The 14164-nt window shown below is 45.1% G+C and overlaps 1 protein-coding gene and 1 non-coding gene across 3 annotated transcripts in view; both read right to left on the reverse strand.

Moving 5' to 3' along the window:
- SYNPO2L (synaptopodin 2 like) overlaps positions 1–14164 on the reverse strand; it is a 39602-nt gene that overhangs the window by 11509 nt on the left and 13929 nt on the right. For both annotated transcript variants that reach the window (XM_085312249.1, XM_085312250.1), the window contains exons 2-3: positions 13938–14089; positions 10590–11251 (exon numbers count right to left, since the gene is read on the reverse strand). In XM_085312249.1, the coding sequence (XP_085168375.1) occupies positions 10590–11251; positions 13938–14089 (814 nt within the window). The remainder of the gene's footprint in view (positions 1–10589; positions 11252–13937; positions 14090–14164) is intronic.
- On the reverse strand, positions 12153–12234 carry TRNAL-AAG (transfer RNA leucine (anticodon AAG)). Its single transcript has one exon. It is a non-coding gene; the product is annotated as a tRNA-Leu (tRNA).

Genomic DNA, 14164 nt, shown 5'->3' on the forward strand with positions numbered 1-14164 from the left:
TTTCTATGTGATGAAAAACTATTTGTTCACTATTTTTTTTTACATGGGATCAACTAGAATTTTGTTTTTCAAGCTATTTATGTTAGACAAGGTCATTTTTCCATGGCTAGTGTTGCAGATATCTCAGTAAGTCATTAGAGGCTATAGACTTCTCATATTTTTCATATCTGGAGCCCTTTCAAAATAAGATTTGAATAGGTTCTATTGGCCTTCCAAGTATTTCCCTGTTGTAAGCCAGCCTTTCAAGCTACAACCAGTGCTGGAATTGGAAACCATAAGGTAGAGGAGTATATATTCTTTTACTTAAAATAACTGGTATAACTCCTGGGACAGAAAGCTTATTTTGCATACTTGGATTTTTGCACACTTCCATCATGTAATCTATTCATAATGTAAAATACAGCTACTAACTTCAGCTCTGATTCAGCAGGCTACCAGCTTGTGCTTTGATCCTGCTGAAGTCTGCAACACTTAAGCATGTATCTAAAGTTGAAAATATATTTAAGTACCTCCTGAAATGTAAAAATTTTCCTAAATACCTAGTGATTTTAAGAGCTCCCACTGAGACACTGCCCCACTATGATCTCTTGCTTTCAGAGAAATAGAGATCAGGTAAAATCAAGCTTCTCTGCAGGTGTATCTACAGCCTGTGAGAGCAAAACACCCACTAACTTTGCATTTTTTTCACAATTCTTAGCCATTCTTGGACTCCAACACTGCTACTGAAGAGTCCTACCAGGCAGAGAGGAAGAGAAGACATTTCTATGCATGGCTGCAATGTATTAGTCTCACAGTATCTTGCTGGAGACTTGGGTAGCTTGTTCATTCAAAAAAATCTCTTTCAGTTGAATGAGAGCTTGTGTTTTTTTGTGCGTTGGATAGAAATGTGTGCTCAGTGCAAAAGGTAGCACACATGCCTAGCTTCCCTGTACTGACAGCTCAAACCCAGGCCCTAGATGTTCCCTACGTAGTCTTCTGCAACAAGACTGCAAAGCAGAGTCCTTTTGCCAGGGCAACACCTGTTGAGTCTCCTAGTGAATCTGTCTTTTGCATTTTTAGCCTGATTTCCTAAGAACAGCTTATGCAGTCATGCTATATGTCTTTCAGTCTTTGTGTTTCACCTGAATAGCTTTTGAGCCCATTTGTTAATTTTAAAATTATGAAGTCACAAAGATACTAAGCTCCTATAAGTTTACATTAAAATAGGTGGCTGGACAGAGGAGACAGGCCCTACTATAGGAAATGGGAAGTCTGGATGCAGTCTTAATTAGACACCAAAAATGGAAGAATGACAGAAAAGAGAGTTTATGAGCTCCGATTTTGAATGTGAGAGGCATCAGACAGATTTGCTTTTTACTAGACATGAGAGAATGAGATATCAAGTAGAAGACAAATTAAAAGGATACCAGCTACTGTTAATTCTCACAAAACTGCTTGACCTCTGACAACAGGGTACTGCTGATTCATCTTCTCTTTGTCTTTCAGTGTTTCAAGCATCCACTCTCTAGCGATACAGGCAAGCATATGTTCACCATCTCTGTCTGTGCATCTGATTAATCCTGCAGTATTTGCCGTTTATCCTTGTTATCTGATTGATTTTAGTTGCTTTCTGCAACCTACCAAGCTCCCACTACATTTTAAAAATCCAGCTGTTCACAAGACAACTGTAGGCACCTTCCATGCTTATGTCATCTGCTGATTAACATACGGCAATCTCCACTGCATCCTCAGGCCATTCATTGAAAATGGTATTATTGCTATTTCCTGTTACTGCTCGGTAGGTACAACACAGGCAAGAGAAATAAAAATATTTTAAAGATTCACTAGGATGAGTGTGCAATCAAAAAACAGATGAAAACACGATTACAGTGGACCTGGGAACTCTTCCGAGCTCCTCGATGCAGGTAACCCACCTCCCTCCCCCGTGCCCCCACACACCTTGTTTTTTGTGGGAAGAAAGATCAGAAAGAAGCCGCAAGGTGTCCCAGCCCCGTCTCGGTTCTGAACAGCAGCAGTTTCAGGGCTGCGAGGTGCCCCACAGCACATACCCCCTGCTCTGTCTAGATGCAGCAAGAGGACAAGATCCTCTGACAGAAGAGAGAAGGATTGGGATTTTTAGTCATCTGTCTCTTCCCCAGTCACATATCATTGAGGTGGAGAGGACATTTGACTGACATATGTCAGTGTTTAAAGCTCCATGGTGAAAATATAGAGGTAGTCCTATTGGATTCAGAAGTGCAGTGAAACACTACTACCAACTTAGCCAGCTAGCTAACTTGACATCATGAGACATTAATAGTTATGTTCTGTGTTCTATTCTTGGCCAATTGTGCCCGCACCTTGCAGTAGTCCCCCTCATCCATATTTTGCTAGTTGGAAAAGTCATGTGGAACTATATCAGATGTCTTACAGAGGTCAGCATATACTGTGTACACCTTATTTCTTTAGCCACTAGGCCTGTTATTTTACCAGACAGGTCAGCAAGCGTCTCTTACTTTAGTTTTGATTAATCCATATTGGTTTTAGTGATTGTCTTGCTTTCTGTGAAGTGCATTCAAAATAATTTTCATTCACCTAACTGAAGCTAAACTTACTTTTTTATGATCCCCAGAGCCAGTGCCTGTGCTATTCTTGGTCTCTTTTCACTGAGACCCTTCCCATCATTCCAGAGTATTTATCAATGACTTTGATATCAATGACAGTGGGAAGAAAGATGAGAAAGAAGCCGCAAGGTGTCCCAGCCAGGTCTCGGTTCTGAACAACAGCAGTTTCAGGGCTGCGAGGTGCCCCACAGCACATACCCCCTGCTCTGTCTAGATGTAGCAAGAGGACAAGATCCTCTGACAGAAGAGAGATGACCAGCTTGACCGTGCAGTACCTACCGAGCAGTAACAGGAAATAGCAATAATACCATTTTCAATGAATGGCCTGAGGATGCAGTGGAGATTGCCGTATGTTAATCAGCAGATGACATAAGCATGGAAGGTGCCTACAGTTGTCTTGTGAACAGCTGGATTTTTAAAATGTAGTGGGAGCTTGGTAGGTTGCAGAAAGCAACTAAAATCAATAAAATGACTATCTGTCATTTATCAATGACTGAGGGCTGTTCTGACACAATTTCCACTAATTCCCTACATAAAATCTCTAGAGAGAATATGATTGAGCCTTGTCCTTTTCAGTATACTCATAGTATATGTATATTTAGATATGTTGAATCTACTCATCTCTGTTCCTGCTTGTGCATATACTAAGGGACAGATCCTTGGTTAACATAGGCATACATAAGCATGTATACTGACAACAGTGAAGCTTTACAGATTTCACAATGAACTGATCTCTCTTCCTATGATAGATTTAGTGGAAACTGAAGAATGATATTTGTCAGGTTCACAGTTTCCTCTTTCCTAACCACCATTTTCCCTCGTTCTTGTTGAGCAATAACCCTACAGTTTAATTACCCTTTGTCAAGGTCCTTTTATGCCTCTCCTTTTTATGCTTCTCCCTCCCCTATCACTGTCACTTTGTCTCATCATTTCAGTGTTGTCTCTGCGTAGTTTTGGCTACTTGTCCCATTTCAGCCTTTTCAGCAAGTCCCGTATCACTTACTTTCAGACCTGATGGAGGCAACCCTGCACAAGGAGAGGAACTCCTGTTGCCTATTTGCATTAAGATTTTTTCAGCTCAGCTCTGAAAATCCTGGAACCTAGAAACTATCAGGTTGGCTGAGACAGCCTAGGGGATTATTTATATAATTGTTTCAGTGTGATTATTGCTCTAATCACCTTGAGATCTGAGCACATTGCATACTTAAAACACACACTATGAATGTTGCCAATTAATAGCAACAATTTAGCTGAATCCCATTACTCCCCATCAGCCTTACACATCCTGTCAGCCATTAGCTAACCAAAGTCACTCTACAAGTGCATGCACTGAGGCAGGCTAAGCTAGCTAAATGTGTATGGCAGCATATTCTGAAAAATCGCTAACCTGGGCCCTCCAAGGACCATGGAAGAATGATCTCAAGAGAGAACTGCTGTCACCATTTCACCATCAGCAAGATCTGGCTATGTCTGAGGAACTGTGCTGCAGAGTCAGAGTCCCTCCCCTGACAGTAACAGCATAGAGAAGTAATAGCCGAGCTAGCTGATAGTTTAAAATAAAAGCACTAAAAAAACATCTAGAGCTGGAAATCCTAGGACAAAAGTGAGTGTACCTCTTCACTTCAAGGATCAGATACAGCTTTTCTCCAAACATCTTCAGATACTAAAGATCCTTCCGTCACTGAGAACAGTATATCCAACTGGATTTATTGAGTGAGTGCATGTTCACCTAAAACCCTATCTCTGTCAGGCTCTGGGCAGTAAGATAGCAGTGAGGTACTGAGCGGAGAGAAGCTGAGCTCAGAACAAAGCTCTACCAGCTTTACTTACAGTGCTGCAGTCCACAGCATCTTCCATTGAAATGCTGGCCAAGAGCGATGCCCAAAGGGAATGATGCTGGATGTCTTCAGCAAGAACCCCTGAGGAGGATGGCAGTTGCTTATGACAATTTCTGTGATTGCTCAAGAAAGAAGGACAAATTCATCCACACTAGCCAGGAGAGTCAACTACCATACAATCTCTGTCTGCCCATGCAGTTAATACATCAGCCAGAAAATACCACTTGTGTGCTTTGGACAGAAGAAGAATATAAACCAAAGACATAAGGACAAAAGGCATACCATACTGAAGCCTGAAACTGGATTGAGAGGGCTCCAGATGCACTATGTTTATCTCAGTGTTATCTTCTTTACTAGAGCCTTCCAAGCTGCAGAGAATTCAAAACTGAATGTTAATACTAAGTGGAAGATTCTTAAGCAAAGATGTCCAATTCAATTGCATACACCAATGTATTTTTCTTGATTTCTCAGGTGGAGACAATTCCCAGTTTAATGTGAGCTGAAGTGAGATCAGATTCTCTATCTGTGATTCAACCACAGAGGCAGTTCTTCTTGTTCTCCTAGGCTGGCTGCTCACTGAATAGCACAGACCAAGGGTTATTCAGCATTGCTTCATACTGCTAGAAACAGACCTCCTATAAGATCAATAGTTCAGGCAATGAATCTTGATTTCCTCCTGGTCTATGCAGAAGGCCTTTCAATTCTCCCTTAAAGCAGCTAGGATGGGGACAGTTGATGACTATTGTAAACCGTTTGTCTTCTAGACTGTAGAAAACAGCAAAAGCATTAAGCAAGCCTAATATCCATCATTAGCGTCACAGTTGTCAAAACTGAAGGCCAAGTAGAAAATGTGGTGCAGTAAGTTCAAACTGGCATTCAGGGACTTTATCTTCTTCACAACTCCTGTGGCCTACACCCATTGTAATGAGCTGATAGTTGGCTTGTTACACTCACCCTCTGCAGAGAAGTGTGATTGCAGTCACTCTTGGAAGAAGAAATCTGTATCGCCCTCCAGTGAATAGGCCACTTATTTATAAGCATCCTATCTTGTCAAGTAATGTTGCTGTACATTCGCTTCAAAAAAGAGGATTTCCTTTTCTGATATGGAATAGAGTAACTTTGATGAATCTGCACAGGCAGCCAGGCCCATATAAAGCAGAGGAGGAAATTTCCCCACCCATTTTTTCCTCCCTTCCCCCACCATACATGGAAAGGCTCTTGAGTCCTAGGAACTAAAAATAGTCCAGTGGATAAGTTTAAATTGAGATATTTTGAAGCACTTCTTGCAGTGACAAAAATTCCTACAGTGTGATAGCAAGTAAAGACTAGACTGCTATCCTGGTATGCCTGTCTTCTGCCAGTGACTGGTATTTCCAGTTGGTGAGAAAGCCTGAGCTCATTCCGCATGTGAGACAATTTAGGATGGAGGTGAAATTATAGCACACTTTACAGTGCCCAGGTGTCTGAGGAGAAGCAGCCCTAGCTATAGATGGATCCCAAGCTTCCCAAGGTGGGGGGAGCATTTGTGCAGAAGGGAGACACCACAAGAGCTATCACAGAGCTGGGGGGAATCGAGGAACCTCACCAGCAATTACTTGTACCAGGTATAGGCTGATTTTCCTTGTCAGAAGGCCTTGCTTTCTGCTAATCTCCTGCAACTTAATCAGATTCTTTTACTTCTGTTTTCCATCTTGTTATCGCTTACTTCCCTGCTGCCCTGTCCAGGCAGCACAGAAGTCACCACTGGGGAGGACATGGCTTGACCCTTGACGGTAATGATGAATTAGGAACCTAAAGCCCCCCACCTTCCCCAAGAACTAAATTACGTCTTTAAACAGAGCAAGTGGCTGTTACAGTGGAAAGGAAATGAGTCTGTACTTTCATTTCTTAAGACTGGGCAAAATATTGGCTATTAAAATACTGGCTATTCATGGGTATGAATACCTTCCTGTAGTTCATTTAAAATAGAGCATAAAGTTTGCTAGATGTTCTCATGCCCCACTGAGCAAAACAACAAGATGCACAGTAGCCACCAGGTAGCAATGAAGACTGAAGTCTCTATTACTTGTAGGGCAAGTTCCCCACACTTGGATGGTGAGTGGCTCTTCAATGCCCTGCCTGTCTGCCCTAGCAATGATCTGAGTCGTGTTTGAGCTGGCATGTCCCAACAAACTTCTGGCAGTTGTGTCCTGTGGAAGGTCAGGCAGATGGAGGAGCTCATCCCACAGGCTGGAGAAATAAGTCCATACCAACGTGCAACTTCTAATAGGGTGGGAACTTTGAAGGAGACATGGCCAAACCTCCCTGCAAGGGCTGCTGCCTCTCTAAGCCCTTATGTCTTTGCTGGGGAAGGAGAGGCACATCACAGCAGCTGACTGCATGCAGGGCATCAGTGGTACTTCCTCCTCCCCATGCTACTTTTGTTCCATCCCATCTACTGCCAAATCATCCTCTCGGGCTGCTTGTACTTGCCACCATGCAGTGGCTGCATCTGCCTGTTCTGCTTCTGAAGTCAAATCCTTGGCTAGTATAAGTAAGTGAGCTCCATTTGCTCCCGTATTACTGCTGTTCAAGGCAAATGTTAGACAGCAGTGTTGCCCCTAGCAATTGCTGTGTGATTTATATCCTCTTAGCACAGGCTGGGAAAGCAGCTGTAGTTGTCAGGAAGTGGGAGGTTTGATGAAAAAAAAACGTGTACTGAAAGAGGGCGATCAGATGAAAACTGCCAGAAAATGAATCAGTAGCAATCAGAGCATAAATACTGATCATTCATCAGGGTGAGGGTAGGAAAGAGGGTCAGGGGAGTATGAGAAGCATTTCATGGTTTCGTTGATGATCTTGAGGATTGTATACAATCAGCCAAGATCAGATTTGTAACACCACCAGAACGGAAGGAAAGTTTAACAAAAAAGGGGATGCAGGGGCTGAATAAACTTACAAATGATCTGGAAAGCTCAAAGCTCTGGAAAGCATTCAGTAAGGTGAATGTTGAGAAAGCGAAGATCTAAAAAAGCTCTACGGATAGAAAATAAAGAGCAGAGCTACAGATCTTAAGTCTGAGAAAGCCCAAGAGCTGACAAGCCCTAGCAGTCTTACTGAGATCCTTGCAGGCCAATAGAGCTTTAAAAAATGTCAGTCGCAATTCTCAGTGGTGTGAAAAAGAACTTTCTGTTTCTCTGTTCTGGCACATGAATTTCACCTATTCATCTGTAGATTTAATGTTGTTTCTGGGGAACTCTCCTGCAATTAGACCTGCAGTTCTCTTTGCTTGAGGTGCAGGGGCAGATGGGAAAGGGAGAAGGTCTCTCACTTAAGAATGACTGTGAAAAGTTATAATGAATACAAACGATAAGAAAAATTCTCCAAAACTCAGAGCAAACATCAGAGCAGGCAAGAGAAAGCTGGAGAATTGCATTCTAGGAAGCAGAGGCAAGGAACCATCTGGTAACAGTCCCAACCAAAAAAAAAAAGATTCACATAGAGTTATTCACATTCTTATGTCGCAATGGCAGCTGTGGCAAGATAAGGAGGGTTTGCTGAGCAGGTACACTGGGCATGTGTTTAGAGAGGTAGTTAATGCTGCAAAAGACAGAGATCTGATTAGGTAGCAAGAATGATTCCTAAGTGCCTGCTGCCTGTACGTCAAGTTCTGGGCTCCTGTCACTGATCCTCCAAGTCCTCTACCCCAGTTAAGTCAGTTTTTAAAAACTTGCTTAGTTTCTAAGCGATGAGCTTGATTTTGCCTCCACATTTACCAAAGCTCAGGAGTCCCCTGTCCCAGTGGAGGCTATTGTGCTTTGGGTATTGCTAAGGAAAAGTAGGGAAAGAGAGCTTTAAACTCTGCTGGCTCCAAAGAGCCGTAGCAACTTGAGGCAGACGAATCAATGTATTCCCAAATATCCTTCCAAATTTGCCGCTTCCTGGCACCAGATGCAGCGCCATGTGCTTCCTTTGCCTATATCTCCTCTGCAGGCAGCCTCTCCTTGTGAGTCAGAGCAGCTCAGGAGTCCCCCATCTGCCTACAGGAGGTGTGGGTGCTCTGTAGCTCTGCTAACCCCACAATGAACACCTTTGTCCTACTTCCTTCCTTCTTTGCTTCCTTCCTTCCCAGAGTCAGTGGCTAATGACCATGATTTTCTTTTTTCTTTTCATGGCTACTGTGCATCAGCATAACCAAGACATAGTGATCTGTCTTCACATTACTTGCTAATTCAAGAAAGGGCCAAGCTGGTATGTGAATTGCCGTGAAGCTCTGTCATCCGTCCATGGCAGAGCTATGCTGTGACTCTTACATAAGGACATCTATGGTCAACATAATCCAAAAGGCAGGGGTATTAGGAAAAATAAAATATTATCTCAGTCTGCAATGCTTCTAGGAACCCTCCCTCTAGCTGGCAATAGAGCTGCATCACCTTCTGCCATGGGATATTATCTTGCCATTAGAAATGCTCTGCATTAAATACATGGCTTTCCTGGGAGCCTTCCCTACTGACGCTGTCCATGGAAATAAGCCTTGATGTAAAGCAATTGCTCATCCACTGCTAGGACTATCAGGTGACAGCAAGCAGCTGAACATGCCTTTCTGAACATTCGCCTCATGCTTGTACATTATTTGAAGGGGAAAAAAATAGCTTCATCCTCAGGGAGGCTGAAATTTCGCCCTTCTTTGATCTCCTAAGGAAAGTGAATGCTAATGGGGAGCAGTACAAGGCACCAGCTCAGTTGTACTGCCTAGAAGGGCCTGAGCCAGGGAATCAGCTGAGTCTGTCCTCTCAGCGTGGAGCAGAGCAGTAAGCCAGTGCCCTGCCTGAAGGAAGCAACTAGATTTGAAAGTAACCTCCAAAGGATCCCTTAAGCAAAGTAGATAGAGGAATGTTCAGCCCAATGAAAAGAGAAAAGAGAGGCTTAACAATTGTCTTGCAATGTTATTTGCTCTGGAAAAACATACCTAGCATTTAGAGAAGAGAATTAGAGTTAGAACCTGTGTCTTTTATTTCTATTAACTTTTCTACATCTCACTTTCCCAGTTTGTAATAAGGGCTCCCATGAGCAATTCTCCAAGTTAACTCTCTCGGTAAAGTCAGTTTTTAAAAATCTACTTCATTTCTAGGCTCAGAGAAGTGTAAATTAGTCAATCATATTGATGACCTTGTTTTTAACAGAGTCAGATAGATCACAGCTATGAAGTCAAAGCTTCACAGCTGTGAAGTCAAATAGGATCTTGCTCTGCCTTTGTGTTTGTTTTTGAAATAACAAACATGTAGCAGAAAGCAGAAAACATATTCACAGTCAAGGTCACTTCAGGTCCCTGACCGTGTACCACAGTATCTTTCAGTGCTTTATTCCACTTGGAAAAGTGTCAGGTAACAGAGGTCCACTACAAGGAACTGTCAGAACTAACTAATTTACCTGCTCCTACATGTCCTTGCTGGCAGCCCTCTGCTACTCATACCTTAAAAGAGACCAATTCTACCAGAGCTTAGCAGCTACTGCTGCAGCCACACACCACCACCCTTGCTGCAGCAAATGACTGCAGAAAACATCCACCAAACATGGATGTAGACAAGCCCCTCCTTGAGCTTGACAGGGTGAAGCAGTCCCAAGGAAATAAATGAGCTACTGCCACCGCTCCTGTAGGACTGGGCTGTCGGCAGATGATCTCCTTACTTGGTCCTTAGTTATGTGTAAGGTCATATGTCTTTGTGCCTGAGGAGGGATGATATGAACCAGGGGCTCCTCTGAGGTCCCTCTGAGTGAGCCTTGTGCATGGACACAGATAGCTAAGGAGCAAACTGAAGTCACTGAGATCACTGAATGGCCTAAGAAATTTAAACCCCAGTTTCTTCCCTGATAGCATCATTTCCCCTGCATATTCTCCAGCCTAAAGTGAATCCTAGACACTGAACCCTTTGTCTTATGTGTTGTGTGGGACATCCTGGGGGAGCTAGACCCCTGTGTCAAAATTGCAGTAGGAAACCCCAGTCCCTACAGGGCTGACTTGGCTTGGCTTCATCCCACACTAGAGGAATTAACCCCCTTCCCACACTAGAGGAATTAACCCCCTTGACACCCATAGGAACAGGGCTTTTGGAAGGAGAGCCCATGCAGGGAGAGGATAGGCGCGAGCGGCAGGATGCCGAGGACTTACTGGCCTGCTTGGCTTTCTCTGCATACGTGGTGGTTAGGTCTTCATCAACGGGATGCTCAACAGGCCCCACCATGGGGATGAGATGGCGCTCTGCTCGGATAGCCTTGGTGGCATGGGGCAGCAGCAGGGCCTCTGGAGAAAGCTCCTGTCCCTCCGGTGAGGGTGGCTGCAGCTGCCCCTCACTATCTGAGAAAGGGGTGTCTGTGCGGCTGCCAGGCATGTAGGCAATCTCCCTCTTGGCCACCCCACCAGAGCTGGCCGCCTCAGCTCCCTCCTGCGCAGCAGCCTCTGGGGTGCTCTCATAGCCACTCTGCTCAGACAAGGACACCTCGTCCTGAGGTGCGTCCGCTTTGCTGGTGGTGCTGCCTGGCGGGGAGCGCGGGCTCTTCTTGCGGGCTCGGCGGTGCTTCTCTTGAGCCACATTGTCGGCATCACTGTCCGTCTCACCATAGTAGGCTTCACTGTCTGGAGGTGAGGTCAGGCTCTCCAGGCGCCTCTGCGGCCTCTGCGGTGGCTGGGGCTGTGCTGGGGCTGGGGATCCTGCCGGTTCAGAGCTGAGCAGCTGCGCTGGGGGGCTGAGTGGGGACGGTGGAGAGAGCACTCGTTGCCCTGGGGAAGGGGAGCGCTGGAGCCGGGGGCCCGTCTGGTCACCGCCAACTATTCTGTGGGGAGAAGAAAAAGCAACGAGTGAGGTCTGGGTGATGGGGAGCTGGAAGGGAACCCCTGCATGTGCGGAGAGAGTCCACTGGTGAGGAAGGGATGAGGACTCGGAGCTGGGGTTCAGGTGCCTTTCAGGGGCACAGACATCTAAAGTGCAGACACCAAGGCGAGACTCATCTCTGGTATCAGCTACATGCTATCATCCTGATTTTCTGCTTCATGACCTCTTTCAAAACCAAGTGTTAAACACATGAAAATCAGAATGCCCTAGAGAGCAAAAAAAATCTGCAGAGCCAGCTTAATCAGCTCCCCAGACCTTTCTCCTCCGGAGATGAATTTCTGCATAGCAAGCATCCCCCAGTAGAAAGCAATGTGCTGCTTCCAGGCCACAGCCTGCAGCTTCCCTGGTGCCTCAGCCATCCCACCACACTCCAGATGTTACTGGCGGCTTGAATTGCATCTTAGAGTTTTGTCAGCTGGGCAGGGCAGTCAGTCCCACTGCTGGCTGCTGGAGGGAGAACTGGCTACACTAGTGGGAAAGACCCAGCTCTGCTCTCCTCCTCTTCAAGAGTTAGGCTGAATTCCAAAGGCAATTTGACCCTGGACCATATAGATAGGGCAGAGAACTTTTTTCTTCCCTTGCCAGGGCCACCAAGGCTTGTTGTTACAAAGGAGCCCCAAGTATGTGCTTTCTGGGCTTGCGTGCTGCAGAGCCAGGCAGAGTGTTGCCTCTGGAATCACAGAACGGTGGAGGTTGGAAGGGACCTCTGGAGATCATCTGGTCCAACCCCCCTGCTCAAGCAGGGTCACCTAGAGCATGTTAGACAGGGTTGCATCTAAGCAGGTTTTGAATATCCCCAGAGAAGGAGACTCCACAGCCTTTCTGGACAACCTAAAAAGTCCTGGCAGCGGTGGGATTCGAACCCACGCCCCCGGAGAGACTGGAGCCTTAATCCAGCGCCTTAGACCGCTCGGCCACACTACCACACAGTGAGGTTTATGATTTGAATCCTGATTCATTTTTTTCCAGCCTCTGAAGTGTGAAAAATTCCTGTTCATGACAAATGCAAACCTTGTTGGAAATTAAGGGCTTGGCAGTTTGTCAGTTTATTTTTTTAATAATGTTTACTCTTATGAACTCTCATTTGGCTCCCCAAACAAAACATAGAAGTCCTTCTTTTTCTTTAAATACTGGATCAGCTAAATGAAAAGCATTACTGCTTGTAAGCCTGTTTGTCTTCTGCACTGTCCATTCAGGTCATAGTCTCTCTCCCTCTCTCTCTCTTTTCACACACATCCCGCCCCAAACGGAAATACACATACGACCTTTCACACTCCAGAGTCATTCAGCTACCTCTTCTGCGTGAAAGGAACTGACTATGGTTTTCCCAGGGAGTATAAATACGAAGTGGGAATAGAGACGTGATCAGACAGCAATACTTGATGAATCTTCCACTACCCAAGATGAAGCCAACTAGTTATGTTATTCCCAAAGCATCTCGTGTTGGCTCCCTGTCCTGCCTTTGTCACTTTTCTAATTCAAAGTGTGCTGATTTTGGCCCAGAGGAATTTGCCCCGGCACCTGTTGGCTGCAGATAGGCTCCAATGTGGTGAGACAAGGCCTTGGCATGGGACCAGGTACTATTCTGGCCAACTTCTGCAGGGTTCACTCATCACACGTAATCATAGCTGGGGTATTGGGTGAGCATATCAGAACACACCAGGCCATGTTCCCTGAAGTGAAGGGGAGGATCCTTCATGTTGACACTTTCCTTTCTTCTCTGAGCACTGCCCACCTCCATCCTCGCTTTAGAGACACCCTCAACCAGGATGATTCTCCCTCACCACTGCTCACCCGGTGTTCTCTCTCCTTAGGACTGCAAAAATCACATCTTCACCATGGCCTATATACTGAGAGCAACTTCTGTTTTTGGAGTAGTGCAGATTAGCTGGGACCTCACAGAGCTTTGCTGCCCTTGTCTTTACATGATTAATTTACAGCTTGGGCTTCATCCAACATGCACTGAGGCACAGGGTTAACTTTAGCACTGGTAGAACCAGAGAACTCACTGGGGCCATTTTCATGCTTAAAGCTGACACTTGTCTCCAGTATTCTGCTAGACTAGCAACTTTGCTAGAGAGACTTCTTCCTGGAAAAGGGGACTTATCTACCTATCTCTTAGTTTTGTGGAACTCTTTTTTACACTCCACTGGACTACCATGACCTCCTGTAGCAAATGTTTTGGGTAATCTTTCTTTCACTCTTTGTCTTGGCCCAGTTATCCAATGAGTAGTTAAATCCATTTCTACCAAATAATTATTTATCCATAATGAACTGAAGGTTTTATTAATTCCTGAGATGAACTACGTATGGCAACTACCTGGTAGAATCTAAATAGCTCATTGTTTGCAGTATATTCCTCACACTGGAAACAGATTTTCCTAAAGCCTGAGGGGCAGGGAGATCTGGGGTCAGTTCACTCTGGAGAGCAGCACAGAGCTGGTCCAAAACTTTTGGATGACCACACCTTAGCCATGGGGAACTCCTCCTAGGATGTGTCAGAGTATGAAGAAACCAAACACTTCCTGCCTGCCTTCTCTCTGTTAGGTGTGGGTAACTGCTGTGCTGAATGAAGCTGCCCTGCTGCCTGCGCTGCCACAGCACCTGTGACCGGGAACAGTTATTACCTTTTCACACGGATGTTGAGCGTGCCATTGGAAGAGTCGATGATCTTCATGGCAGTAGCATGGGAGAGGCCAGCACACGATTTCCCATTGATGGATACCAGCACATCATTTTCCCACAGGCCTCCACGGCATGCTTTGCTTCTCTTTCGGATCTGGAAATGCAGAAGAGAGAGGTTAGGGATGAGGGGAGTAATAGCAGCTATTTAGCTCAGTTGCTTGTTCTCTAC

This window comes from Rhea americana, unplaced genomic scaffold (genome assembly GCF_003343005.1).
Source record: "Rhea americana isolate MKP2758 unplaced genomic scaffold, rheAme1 scaffold_36, whole genome shotgun sequence".
Classification (NCBI taxonomy): domain Eukaryota; kingdom Metazoa; phylum Chordata; class Aves; order Rheiformes; family Rheidae; genus Rhea; species Rhea americana.